Below are 14,134 nucleotides of genomic sequence, written 5' to 3' on the forward strand. Positions count from 1 at the left end.
GTTAATATCAAGAATTTTTACATTTTCTTTCACAAACAGTTAGCTCCTTATATTTTATTTATCTATTCTCCAACTTACAATATATATGAAGATTTTGCCAAATACTTGTATCTTATGGAAAAATTATTATAGGTTAGAGTTAATGTATATACTAGAGATTGGTCTACCCTGAAAGATAATGTATTACTGATTGCTATTGCTACTGTAATATTATATGAATTTTTAACTATATACACAATATTTTCTTGTGGCCAGTAGTGTGGGAACTTATCCTAGGGGTTACCAAATTACTTTGATTGTACTTTTCCCTGTGACAACTCAGTGTTTGTGACTGACTATATGCCTGTTCCTTCCATTGTCTTCATTTGTGTAGGTTCTTCATCACCCCACAATTCAGATGATGAACAAAAAATGAATAATTTTATAGAAAAGGGTATAGTATCTTTAAAGTATTTTCTTTTAATTACATTTAATTCATTTAGTTTACTTTGAATAGATTTTGACATTTTATATCAAAATATTATTTTCAGTGAAGATCAAAAGCAGAAAGTTTTCCAAGATGGTAGCCAGTGATATAGGTAGGAAATAGACATTTCTATTTTGTTTCTAATCCTTGCTATATGCAATGCTAACGCAGCATCAGAAAATTATCTAATGCATTGCATTTTGTATATATTAATTTGTTATTCCTATGCTAAATGATAACCTCTTGGGCTGTGTTTCTTCTAAACTCATTGGGACAATAATTATCAAAAATCAGTTAAATTGGAGTTGCAGTTCTTCCTCTGACTTCACTGTGTGAATTGCTCTATTAATTTTTATTTTTGCTTATTTTAAAATAAAGCAGGGTTCAATTTATGACACAAGTAGTGCAATTTTTTACTCCAAGGTTGTGAATTTTTTTAATGTATTTGTATTTTTCCTGCCTTTACTCTATCCTCCTCACATTATTAAGACTCCAGATTTCAAGGAAATGGTTTAGAAAAGATTGACATTTAGGCTATAATCTGTACTACCCTTGAGTTAAATAGGAATTTTCTAGGACTCTTGCCCCCCAAGTAAAAAAAAGAGTGGTACTTTGAAATTAATAACTCACTCCAAGATTTTCAAAATTTCAAGTTTGGGGATAAAAGGCATAGTTAAATTTAGGGATATAATCCAAATAGGATTTTTTAGTCATAAAAGTTTGAATTTTGTCTGAAGATTTTTAAAAGCCAGAGAGACCCCATTTTACTGAAAGAGAATACATTTAATCTTTGATTTAAATCCAAATTTTTAATTATATTATTAATATATTATTTATTTCCCCCCAAACATTGAATTGTATTAAATTAGATGAATTTCTAGGTAGCTGGAATAGATTTACTTTTTTTCAACTCAAAGTTTAGTATGTAGTAAAATTAAATTTCAAAAACTCTTAGAAATAGCACCATATTGTCTGTATGCTGTAAATTGAACCCTGTTTAGTCATATTAACATTGGCTGACTCTTAGCACCTCTGGTCATTTTTTGAATAAGGCGATTTATTCTTGGGCAAAGGGCTCTTCATTTATGGAGAATCAATTATTCACTTCTTTGTATTTGTGGTACCTTAGTGAATCATCTGGTAATATTTAAATCACTTTCATTAGCTATGAGCACTGTTGCATAATTCTTTTTCAACAAATTTCCTTTTTAGTATATACTTTCTTAATAGTACTTTAGAGGTTCTTTTACCTTCATATAATTTGAAAAATTTGAAGGGACTTTGTATGTACAATTTATCAAAGAACTTGCAGAGTTTAATTACTTAAGAATTTTGCCTCGTGTGAAAGTTACTTTGTATATAATTAAAATTTTTGAATAATTTATCTGTTTGATTTTTGATCCTAGGGTTATATTGTTTTGTTAAATATATTGACTCAATTTTCATTATTTTCTGTGTAATGAATATATAGCATTGAATATCTATCTAAGTGTGATTATTTGATTGACTTCAATTAATTTCTTAGAATTGAGAATATTATTGGAAGGATAGTTCTTTGCTAGCATAAAAAATAAGAAAAGCAAGAATGTTATCAAGTTTTTTGTCATGCTGGTTTCTATAGCTATATTTTTGGGGAGACATGTTAACTTTCTTCAACTTTTCAAACTTATGTTAGTTTTTCACTTCCAGAAACCACAGTTGCAGCTGTGGTTTATATATGTCTGTATTTGTTTTCAGTTGGAATCTTTTAGTATTTTCTGTTGACATGTAATTGACTTAAACTATTAGATTAGTTTCAGATAAACAGTGTTGAGTACAAGATTCAACATTTTTATACATTACCCACCATACAGAGTTATTACAGTATTTGTGAGTATGTTCCCTGTGCTATACATTACATCCTTGTGACTTACTTTGTAACTGATATTTTTATTATTCCAACATATATCCCAGGTGATATAGAAGGAAAAACGTACTTCTCCATTTCTTCATTTTCTTTTTTAATCCACTCAGTAACCTCAGTTAGCTCCTCATTTTTATTTCCCTGTTTTCCGTATGACAGCACTATCAAAGGGTATACAGAGTATCTATTGGTGACACAGCTAACACATGTCAGAGCCATGATTTACACTGAGGTAGTCCAACTCCACTGTTTGTCCTCTTCAACCCTGTACTGTACTACCTCTTAAGAAAATTTACTGAAGCTTGTAAGGATTCAAAGACAAATCTGTCATATGACTTATAACTAGATCATCTGGTTATGACTCTGTTCTATCTGCATGGTAACCTGGAAGAGTAAAAAGATGGTTCATATCAAACTCTGTCTAAGCTTTAGCTCGTGGGTGCCATCATGGTACCCATCACCCAACTATAGTATACAGTGCCTGGCAGTCTACCTTTCTCAAAGAGCAGATTCAAGTGAAAGTAACAGGAGTCAACAGTAGAGTTCCCTGACCTGTCTATCTGACGCCTGGCTTCATTGTTTCCTAACTGACAGTTAATTCAGGTAAATGACACTGACAGTGAGGTCATTGTTCATGCATAAGAATAACAGCCTAGAAAGACATAACTGTAGTATTGTGAATTAACAGTAAAAATATAGACGAGTGTACTGTATAATGCAACTGTAGCATCCCTATGCATATAGGGATTTGTTTTGCCTGTTCATACTTTATGATTAATTTTTGTTACTAAAAATCTTAATGGCCAGAATTTTAAAAATCAATAACTTTCCCATAGTTAGCAATTTCTGTAAATCATTTTGAAAATAATATTGGTTATCAATTTTTATTCATTATTTATATTTTATAAAATTTCAGAAATATATAAAGCTTTTTGTTATTCTAAGTTTATATAAAAATAGTCCTAAAATATGTATCTCTGTTAAAGTTTTAAACAAATTTTTCATGATATACTTGTGAATAAAATATGGTCCAGATGTTAGCATTCTTTGGTAGATTTTGATTAAACTTCTCTAAAGATTATTCTCTCTCAGTATGAGTACTTTATTCAGAAAGTAGATACCTAGCTCTATTCTGTAGTCTCTTATCCTGTCCATGTCCCATTTTATTACTAATATCCATATAGAAGGAATGAAAGTGTAAGGAGGAAGTAATATTGGAGATTAAAGAATAAAGAGTCAGGAAATAAGGTCACTTAATTAGTGCTGTGCCAAAACAAGCAGAAGTAATAGCGCTATGTAATGAGCACCCCTAAGTTCTACATATTACACTAGGCGTTTGTCATATGGTATTTGTTAGTTATAAGAAAAATAACACCTGCAGAGCCCTTTTTAATTTCTCAAATTTCTGAATCAGCTATTACTTTGGGAATGATTGGTTTTCTTGCTTAGCAAAAACTGAAGTAAGTTTTGAAGTCAATTTAAATGAGGATAATGCCTAGGTGCTGTTTTCATGAGTTCTCCCATACATGTGTACTTGCTCAGTTGCTCAGTCATGTCACTCCTAGCAACTCCATGGACTGTAGCCCCCAGGCTCCTCCTCTATGCATGGGATTCTCCAGGCAAGAACACTGGAGTGAGTGGCCATGTCCACCTCCAGGGGATCTTCCCAACCCAGGATCAAATCCATGTCTCTTGCGTCTGCTGCACTGGCAGATGGATTCTTTACCACTCTGTCACCACATGTGTCCCAGTTACTCCTTTTTTATGTTTAAGTGTTCTAACAGACTTAAATCTGTTCTGAATCATATTTTAAATCACTGACTCATTAAATCCTACATCTTAAAGCAACTCAGCCCTTTTATTTTTCAAGAAAAGAATTTGAGCTTCAAAGAAGTCAAATGCATATCCAAAGTAATAGCACATGGTAATGACTTAGTCAAGGTCAGAATCCCAGTTTCTTGATCCTATACTACATCATGTATCTGCTTTCATAATATGTGGCCTCGTCTTGTACTCTCTTCCCAATTCATTTATGTTTACAGTTTGAAAAACAATTTCTCAGAGGTTTGTTTGGAATGTTCTATATGAATTTGAAAGATATGTATGTAATTAAGGTTTGTTTTTTGTTTACAATTTTAATTTGATTTTTTAATTTTGTTCTAAGAATTTTAAGTTTTAAAATTATTCTAATTTATTATAAAACAAAGTAGTACTGATATTTCTAGTTTATATTCCCCAATATTCATCCCAAAATACGGCTGCTACATCTATAGAAGTTCATCTTTATATTTAATCCTCAATATGGCCATTGAAAGAACAGAAGCTTGTCTTGAAAGAGAAGATGAGTCAAGTATTCATTAAACCCCTTTTACAGGTAACTTGAATATTTTCTACTTTGAAAATAGATTATTATGTAATATTAATACTTACCCTTACTTGGTCAAGAACTAAATTTCACAGACAGGTACTTTAAAATCACTGTATAAGTCAGAGTTCCTCTAAATGAATTTCTTTTTCTTTTTCAGGATGACTAAAGTCTGAGGATTTTGGCATATCATGTGTTCAAACTCTAATTCTGTTTCTGACTGTATTTTCTGTCAAATTGCATAATAAAATATGCTCAGCAAAGTCTGTGTCTTATATTACCACTACTTACTGTATATGCGTCTCTATAGAATCATCTTTTTCTAACATTCAAAGGCTATACAGTGATCTTTATAGAAATAACTTGGTGTTTGCTTCCTAACATAAAGAAAATTAGTCCAAACTAAAGTTACATTACTGAAATATTTTTTGTCAACTATTGTTTGACCAGAACTATTAATATTAATGAGGTGATCTATTTTACGTCATTACTTATTATATTTATTTGGTAGAGTTGCCATAGGAAAATACTACAAACTGAGTGGCTTAAATAATAGAAATTTACTTTCTCTAGAATGGTTCTGGAGGCTAGAATTCCAAGATCAAAGGAGTGACAGGTGTTTGTTTTTTGTGTTTTTGTTTTCTCCTCTGAGGCCTCTGTCCTTGACTGCCTTCTTGCTGTGTTTTCACATAGTCTGTCTTCTAGGCACATGCACCCCTGGTGTGTCTGTGTGTCCGGATTTCTTCTTATATGTGCCAATCAGATTGGATTGGTCTACGCACTTAGTGGCCTTATTTCAACTTAATCACCTCTTTAAACGTCCTGTCTCCACATAGGTCACATTCTGAAGCCCTAAGTGATGCTTAAGGCTTCGGCATACCAATTTGGGGGAACAGTTCAGTCTGTGACACTTAACTATGTTAAGTTTGTTTAATGCCTTCTCTAGGAAATGCCTATGAGATGTCTTTAATTATGATGATATCTTAGATGTTATATTTCATGAATTTGTGAAAAGTACATAGAGATGGGAAAAATATTGAAGACAAAAGCTCTAGGAGTTCAAGAATTAAGAGAGCTTGTAGTAGCCAGCTCTTTACCTGGCAGGTTAATTAGTATCTCTTTAAAATTTCTCCTTCATTTTAGGTAATGGATAAGTGTCTTGTATTTCCAAAAGATGTCTTTTTGATTAACAAGCTCATATTTAATTTGTCCTCTTTTTCTCTTTATTTGATTTCACTTGTGAAGAAATTCAGCTTCTTTCTAAAAATCCCAATGACAGCTTTTGTTTATTTATATTTATATTTTGTTTATATTTATATTATAAACATTGTCATGTTTATTAAACATGCACACTAAGAGCTAGACACATATACATGGATGCAGTATTTTGCAAAATAAATTGCTCCCAAATTAACAGAATTTATATTCTAGCATGGGAGGTAGAAATTGATATTATTAGTTCCAATAGCTATTAAAATAATGTGTGATAGGAGTTTCTACTTCTTGGTCCCACTTTCCCCCTGGGATCACTTGCCCTAACCTACAAGCTGATTTTTAGTCTTTTTTTTTTAAGTTCTGATTGCTCTTATTTTATATGCATACATTTTAACATTATCCTTGAAAAGAATTGCATTGGATCTCTGCCGGTGAGAAAAGTTACCTTGCCACTGTATTCTAACTTTTGAACCTTTCTCAATAATAAAGATCCATTTGCTTTTTTTGGCATCTTCTCCATAGTGTCATAAGAAGAAGTCATTTTACCTTGTATTATGGGTACATTGTTTAATATAAAAGCCACATTCTAAAAAGCGAAGTTATAGTTCTGTTTTCCTTTAAAAAATCGTCCTTAGAAAAATAAGATGTGAAACACAGTGGGTAGAGAAGCTAAAGGAAAATTATAAAGCATCTGTTTAAATTCAGAGAAACAGTAAGAATCTCTGTAACAGAGAAACTTTTCCTTGCAAAAAACTAAAAAGCATCAACCATGACTGATCTGTCATCTCTAGTATAATGGTTCAGCCAGTTCCCTTACCTCAAGATTTGCTTTTCTTAAACATCGCGCATCTTTCATTGGTATTGAAACCACTATTGCAGACTTGATTATTGTGATCAACTATAACTTCATTATTCTTTCCAAGCAAATGCAGCTCTTTACTGCTTATTCAGCCAGCCAGCTTGATATTCTCATTCAGATTTATAAAAAGAGCAGAGACTTGGGTTAGCAGCCTGCTGAGATATATCTCTGACTGCAGTTTTCTCCAAATTGAATAAACTTCTTTACCGTCATTCCATTGTTTCTACTGTGGACAAAGGCATAGAAAATGAGAGCTATTTTATAGCTTTGAGTGACAAAGGATTTCAAAACAAGAAAGGTACGGGGTTACAGGGGGAAGAGTTGAAGAATAAACAAATGAAGAAGAGAAAAACAGACAGTTTGCCTTCCAGGAACTCATTCAGATGATAATGTTTTCAGTTTGAAGACCTCATTGGAAGCTGGATAACTTCAAAGCATGGACAGAATTTTCTTTTCCAGGGTGATGAAATCAACTGACAAGATTAACTGTGTTGGCAAGTGCTTCTGAGACTCCTGAGAAGTAAAAATATAATCTTCAGGAAGTGCTGGATTAAGTCTACAGCTACTTTCTGCCCCACCTCTCTCTGACTGGAGAGTACTTTCCTGTTGCACTGCAGAGTGATTCGAACCCAAGTGGAATTGTAGCCTCATTAAGCTAAGGAGGAAGAAATGGAAGTTCTGGGTGGCTAAAGTGACTTGAACTTGTGAGGGTGGGCACCGGGGAGAAAGGAACTGCTCCAAGGGGCATTCCTAGAAGTCTTGTGTGTAGGTTCAGTGAAGGTCCTTGCCTTCGGCCTGGGGCACATATGAGCTGGTCAAGACTCCACCACCAGGCCTCAGGCACCTGCTCTGAGGCTGAGAGCTGCCCAGTGACACGAGAAGTCACGTGGTGCTAGGAGTAGATGCAGTGAAACCTTGCTGAGCACCTGTCATTCTGATGAAATCCCAGAAAGGCCACTTATTAAGAGTAAGGATCACTTCTTAGCTTGGAAGCCATACCCTAAAACAAAGTTCTAACTGATATAGACCCACCCTAATAAAGAATAAAACCAAGAGTGATCAGAAGGATCCACCAGGAATTTAACTGCATGACAGACTAAAACTCAACACCTGTTAAGGTTGATGATATAATCCATACTCAACTTCAACATATTGTCCACTATTCAGTCAAAACTTATGTCCACATTCAATCAAAAGGTCCTAGGCATGTGAAACAAAAATTCAGAATCAAGAAATATTGGGTTGGCCAAAAAGTTCAGGTTTCTGTAGGTGCTTATGAGAAAATCCAAGAATTTTTTGGCCAACCCAATATGACCCATAATCAAGAATTTTAAAAATCATTCAGTAGAAACAGACCACAAGGTGGCCTAAATGTTGAAATTAGCAACCAAAAGTTTTAAAGCAGCTGCTGTAATATGTTCAAGTACTAAAGTGGGAAAATGGCCATAGTGAGTGAACAGATGGAGAATATCAGCAGATAAAATTAAACTTTATAAAAAATTGAAATACTACTGTGGAAAAATTCAGTATCTGAAATGATATGATCAGTTCATCAGATGAGTTTAGATGGAGACTACAAAAGAAAGGGCTATGGAGCCTGAAGACGTAAATGCAAATTATACAAGAAATGCTGAGGAATTAAATCTTTCGCCCCTCCACCACTTCCCCTCTCCCCTTCCTCATAAAAATATCTTACAGGTTACTCAGATTGTTTCTCTTCCTACAATTAGATATATATTGAATTTACCTTTTGAAATGAACTCAAAAAAGGTTGAACTTGTAGTTGTACATGCCATTCTATATTTATGTCCTAAAAATTGTTTTCCTTTTTTTTTTTAGTTAATTGGGGTAGAATTGGGGTTTAATAACTGTAGAAATAAAGAAATATTGGGCTGTTTACAAGTATATTAATGGCTCATCTGTATAACATTTTACAGCTTATGAAAATTATTTCACTTGTTTAGTATTACTAGTAACTAATGTTTATCAGCTCTATACTGTGTCAGATATTGCACTTAACATTTTGCTTATGTCTTCTTTTATAATCTTCAAAACTATGAAATTGGCATTATTATCCATCTCTGTTTTCCAGGTGAAATTTGAGGTTTAGAGAGGCAAAGTGGTTGGCCTGCGGTCACACACCTACTAGTTCATTGAATTAGATACACGGTAATATCTGGTCTGATTCCAAATCCAATCCTCACCACCATACTTGACATTTCATGTTTTACAAACAAGATTTTGAAGCTTATTCAAGAATTTTTTGCTGTGGACTTACTGTGTCTACATATGGATTTGATGAATTAGTCTTGTTTCCTATCTTGAAGTTACTTGTAGTCTCGGGACCTTGATGCTCCACAGACCAGGAGCATCAGCATCTCCTGGGAGCCTGTTAGAAGTGCAGGAATCTGATTTAACAAGTTCCCCAGATGATGTATATGTACATTCAATATTTATAAGCACTGGTCCTAAAGATATAGAATAACTTAAATCAGAGTAGTCAGGTCTAGAGAGGTATACACATCTGATTGTGAAAGGGTATCTTTAGACTGTACTAGGCTAGTTTTTCTCCTTCTGTTACTATATAGATATTATTTATCAGTCTGTGTACATTGTACCTATGATATGTAATAAAAACTTCTAAGTTCTTTCAAAAGTTAAATGTTACATTTTAGAAAATGTTTTGAGTTGAGGAGACTTCAGTTTAGTCGCTCAGTCATGTCCAACTCTTTGCAACCCCATGGACTGCAGCACCCCAGGCCTCCCTGTCCATCACCAGCTCCTGGAGTTTACTCAAACTCATGTCCATTGAGTCAGTGATGCCATCCAACCATCTCATCTTCTGTCCTCCCCTTCTCCTGCCATCAATCTTTCCCAGCATCAGGGTGTTTTCAATGAGTCAATTCTTTGCATCAGGAGGCCAAAGTACTGGAGTTCCAGCTTCAGCATCAGTCCTTCCAGTGAATATTCAGGGCTGATCTCCTTTAGGATGGACTGGTTGGATCTCCTTGCAGTCCAAGGGACTCTCAAGAGTCTTCTCCAACAACACAGTCCAAAAGCATCAATAATTCAGTGCTCAGCTTTCTTTATAGTCTGACTCTCACATCCATACATGACTACTGGAAAAACCGTAGCTTTGACTAGGTGAACCTTTGTTGCCAAAGTAATGTCTCTACTTTTTAACATGCTGTCTAGGTTGGTCATAACTTTTCTTCCAAGGAGCAAGCATCTTTTAATTTCATGGCTGCAGTCACCATCTGCAGTGATTTTGGAGCCCAAAAAACTAAAGTCTGTCACTGTTTCTCCATATATTTGCCATGCAGTGATGAGACCAGATGCTATTTATATGAGATCAACCATGATAGATTTCATTTGGCTATTTCCGTTTTCTATTACTTTTTCTGCTTTAACTGAGGTTAACTCTGTCAAAATGGGATAAGACTGATTCATATATTTGATGCTTTGTTGTTGTTTTTTGAAAGGATGCTAATTAGATTAATGAAACTTAGAAATAAAAACCTGATTTCCCCCTATCCCTTCCCACTTAGCCTAATGCCTCTTCCCTAACAATGAATTTGTCATTTTTTTAGATGTGGAAGTTGTGTGCTATGACTGGATTTCTCTTTGTTTACATGGCGCCCTTATGGACTAGCAGGGTCTGTTTTTTAAATATCTCCTAACCATCCAAAATTTAACAACATATACACATTCATGTATTAACACGCAAATGTGTATTCAAAATTTCACTTAGGAAGCACTGTTCCGTTACGCATGCATTGCCACTAACATAATAGATGTAGTAAAACACCTCCTAACTGTACAGCACTTCGTAGATTTAGGCAATAACTGAGGATGGAAAGTGAATTCCAGTAAGATTTTTACATAGACTTTTTAAATATTGTAATCCAAAATAGAAATATCTGTAGTTTATATTTTTGTAAATATGCTAGACTGAGCATGACTTTGTTTTGGGTTTTTTTTTGTTTTCTTTTTTACTAAAATGTAAATAGAGATGTTAACATATATGAAGAAATGGATGAGCCAGCTATTTTTGTGATGTAATCAAATGCTTCAGCTTGATGTAGGTTCATCCTATATTCAAGATACTAACTTTAAAAGGAATGTGAAGATGAGGAGCTGGAAAGTTTGTATTATATCACATACCCAGACTGTCTTATGCCTCTGTTGTCCTTATCTGCAACATCTTTCTAAGAAATGACTACTTCTCTTAAAAAAGCCTAACCCTTTCCTATGAGCCTAAGAAATAATTAACAGAATTTAAAAGGCTTCCTTGAAGTGAGAGCTTCAAGCACTCAAAGATATTATATCAAGTAAGTACGAACTTTTTAAAAAGCTGAAAATAAGATTTACTTTCCAACCATAACATTATTAATCATATTTTAATTATCTTAGTCTCTAGATTTAGTAATAAAAACATTCACTCCTATCTTGAAGAACAATTGATAGAAATAAGAATGAATCAGATATTCTTCAGAACTTTAAAAGTGCATTTTATTTTTCAGCAAAAATGTCAAGGAAGTTAAGCTTGCCTACTGACCTAAAGCCTGACTTAGGTAAGTAAAATAAATGAAAATATGCAGTAGTTAAAATCTCTTTAATGGGAAAACAAAAAAGTCAGGAAATTTAAAATGACCATAAAATAGATTTTCACTGAAAATTAAGTTTAAAATGACTGTTTAAGGAATAATAGCCTTTGGATGCCATCCATATATGATAAGATAATTATAAATTTAAGCAAACCAAAATAATCTATTTACTCAATCCTCTCATACTTTATATGTAAACAAAATTCAGTGTAAGATTAAAATTTCTGTGATTTTAGATTAATTTCTATTAGCCATCTGAAAACTCATCTTGAGCACTATGATTTATTAACTTATTTTTATGAGAATATTATTTTCAAAATATATGACTGGTTTTCTGTATTACAATGAATCTCATGTCAAGAATCAGTATTACTTTTTGATGATAATAAGTTGTTGATAATAAGTTGATGATAATAAGTATTTGTTTCTCTGTAGTACTTTATATACAACCTATCCATTAGGAAAGCAGAGTGAATATATCTCACATATTCCTTTTGCTTTATATCCAGCTCCAAAACAGCTTCCTGATATTTCCAGAATAGGGAAAAATGACGTTTCAATAAAGATTTAAAGATTTCACATAGTACATATAAAGCAGATTTCTTTTAGAAATTTCTACTGCTTTTATTTAACTGGACGTGGATGATTCCACCCATGTTTGTCTTAGAAACTAGATTTGCTGCTTTGTATTTGCTCACCCACCTCATCTTCTCACTTGTAATTCTCTAGATTGCCTGACTATCTTTTTATGTATAATAGAGACTTAGATATTGGTCCATTTCACCTTACTGATTTTAGCATTTCCAAACCATAGTCTTATCTCAGTTGTGATAGAAAATGGGTTATTATGAGTAGGCATAATATCATCCACTGTCATCAGAAAGTTTCCGTTCCTGAACATAGGAAAGATAGTATGGTAGACCCCTGTAGTAAGTAACGCTGGTGTTAAGGGACCCAGAAAAAGTTCTAGAATGTAGTATAACGTGTTTTGAGAAGAGGGTAATTCCCTTCACTATAAAAATGAAATACGCAATTTGAACACAAGTGTATCTGAAGTTAACCTTATGCATTTTCCCTCCCAACAAGAGTATCCAGAGTTTTCAATCTCTGAGAGTCCCAGAATTTCAGTAATATTAAATACTATTAGTTTAATTTTTGTGACACTATGATTTTGTGTCATTTAGTATCTACAAATCTGAGAAAACACATGTAGGAGTACTTTTTAAAAATCAATAAAATATGATATCAATTTAAAAAGACTATTCACACTTAGGTACTATTTAAGTATTTTAATCAAAGTGTGTGCTCCGTACTTTTATAGATTTATCTTTCTTTATTCAGCTTATCTTTTACTGTGTGCCCATGTATTTCAATGCCCTAAGCTAATTGCAACTTCATTTAATACATGCATTGAAACAATACTTATATCGCCTAAATAATTTCCCTTTAAGGTCATCATGCTACTGAACTATTTTTTGGTAGAGATTCTTAACTGGTAATTATTTTACACTGGGCAGAGGCTTCCCTTGTGGCTCAGCTGGTAAAGAATCCATCCACAATGCAGGAGACCTGAATTTGATCTCTGGGTTGGGTAGATCCCCTGGAGAAGGGAAAGGCTACCCACTCCAGTATTCTGGCCTCAAGAATTCCATGGACTATAGTCCATGGGGTCACAAAGAGTCTGATGACTGAGCGACTTTCACTTTCCGAGTCACTGGGGGAAAACAAATATTATCAGTAGGCTCAAACTGCCCAATGTTGCCGTGTAGTGGTAGTTACAGTTCCTGAACTGCTAAGATTCTAACTTGTTTTCAAACAGTTCCAGACACATAAAATAAGCAACTTAGTTCTGTAAGTTTAAAGTTGATTCTGATTCAGTTCATTTTCCCGTATTGATCTAGCTATAGGAGTTTCTTTGATAACCTAATTTTTATAGAGGTCATATAATAAAAATGCAGTTGTGTTTATAAACTTTATATCATTAAATTAGTGTATTAAATTAAAATGTTTTATTGGCCTGTGAATTAACATTTGAATTATAGATTGTTGTGAATCACCTATTGTAATTTTAATAGATAACAGTAAAAAGCTTTTATGCAGCTTAATTTTTATTGAAATTTACAATATCAGGTTTTCTTATATCACTGATTTACATGTATATCACTAAGTCCCAACTGATAATATAGGTCAGTATGTATGTTCACCTTGTATGTGTCTGTTTTATTAAAATAACAAATATTTTAATCAAAAGAAAATTTTAAATTTCTGTTATTTTATTGTAATAACTGTAGAAATATGAAGAGTTAAGATCTGGCATCACTACCATATTACACTTACCCAATAGTGAGCTATCGCTTATAGAAGGTTGTTTTATTTATATTAACTAGTTCTTTTCTCCTGTGTCATAATCTGTAACAGGACACACAATCTCAGGCAAAAGAAGAGCATTTTTAGAAACTACAGTTAAAAATAATCTATGCTGCTGTCATAACTAGTGGCTTTATTGTTTTTGAGGCTAACTGTAGTCAAAATTATGTTGTATATAATTATTTGGGGGGAGAATTTTTTTTTAACTTATGAATCTAAGTTTGACCATAAGAAGCTTTTGCGGAGGTGTACATAGGATTCAGTAATACCTTTTTTAATTCATGAAATACAGTTTAGAAGACTTGAACGTGTTTTTCATTTTTCACAATATTATGAAGTCATTTCTTTCACA

At 33.2% G+C, this 14,134-nt stretch overlaps 1 protein-coding gene across 3 annotated transcripts in view; it reads left to right on the forward strand.

The window, feature by feature from the left end:
• Positions 1-14,134, forward strand: part of STXBP5 (syntaxin binding protein 5) — a 163,752-nt gene that overhangs the window by 129,807 nt on the left and 19,811 nt on the right. The window contains exons 20-22 of one of the 3 annotated variants that reach the window (XM_068984863.1): positions 374-433; positions 531-578; positions 11,332-11,382. In XM_068984863.1, coding sequence (XP_068840964.1) covers positions 374-433; positions 531-578; positions 11,332-11,382 — 159 coding nt within the window. The remainder of the gene's footprint in view (positions 1-373; positions 434-530; positions 579-11,331; positions 11,383-14,134) is intronic. The other 2 variants (XM_068984864.1, XM_068984865.1) reach the window with 2 other exon arrangements.

This window comes from Capricornis sumatraensis, chromosome 13 (genome assembly GCF_032405125.1).
Source record: "Capricornis sumatraensis isolate serow.1 chromosome 13, serow.2, whole genome shotgun sequence".
Classification (NCBI taxonomy): Eukaryota; Metazoa; Chordata; class Mammalia; order Artiodactyla; family Bovidae; genus Capricornis; species Capricornis sumatraensis.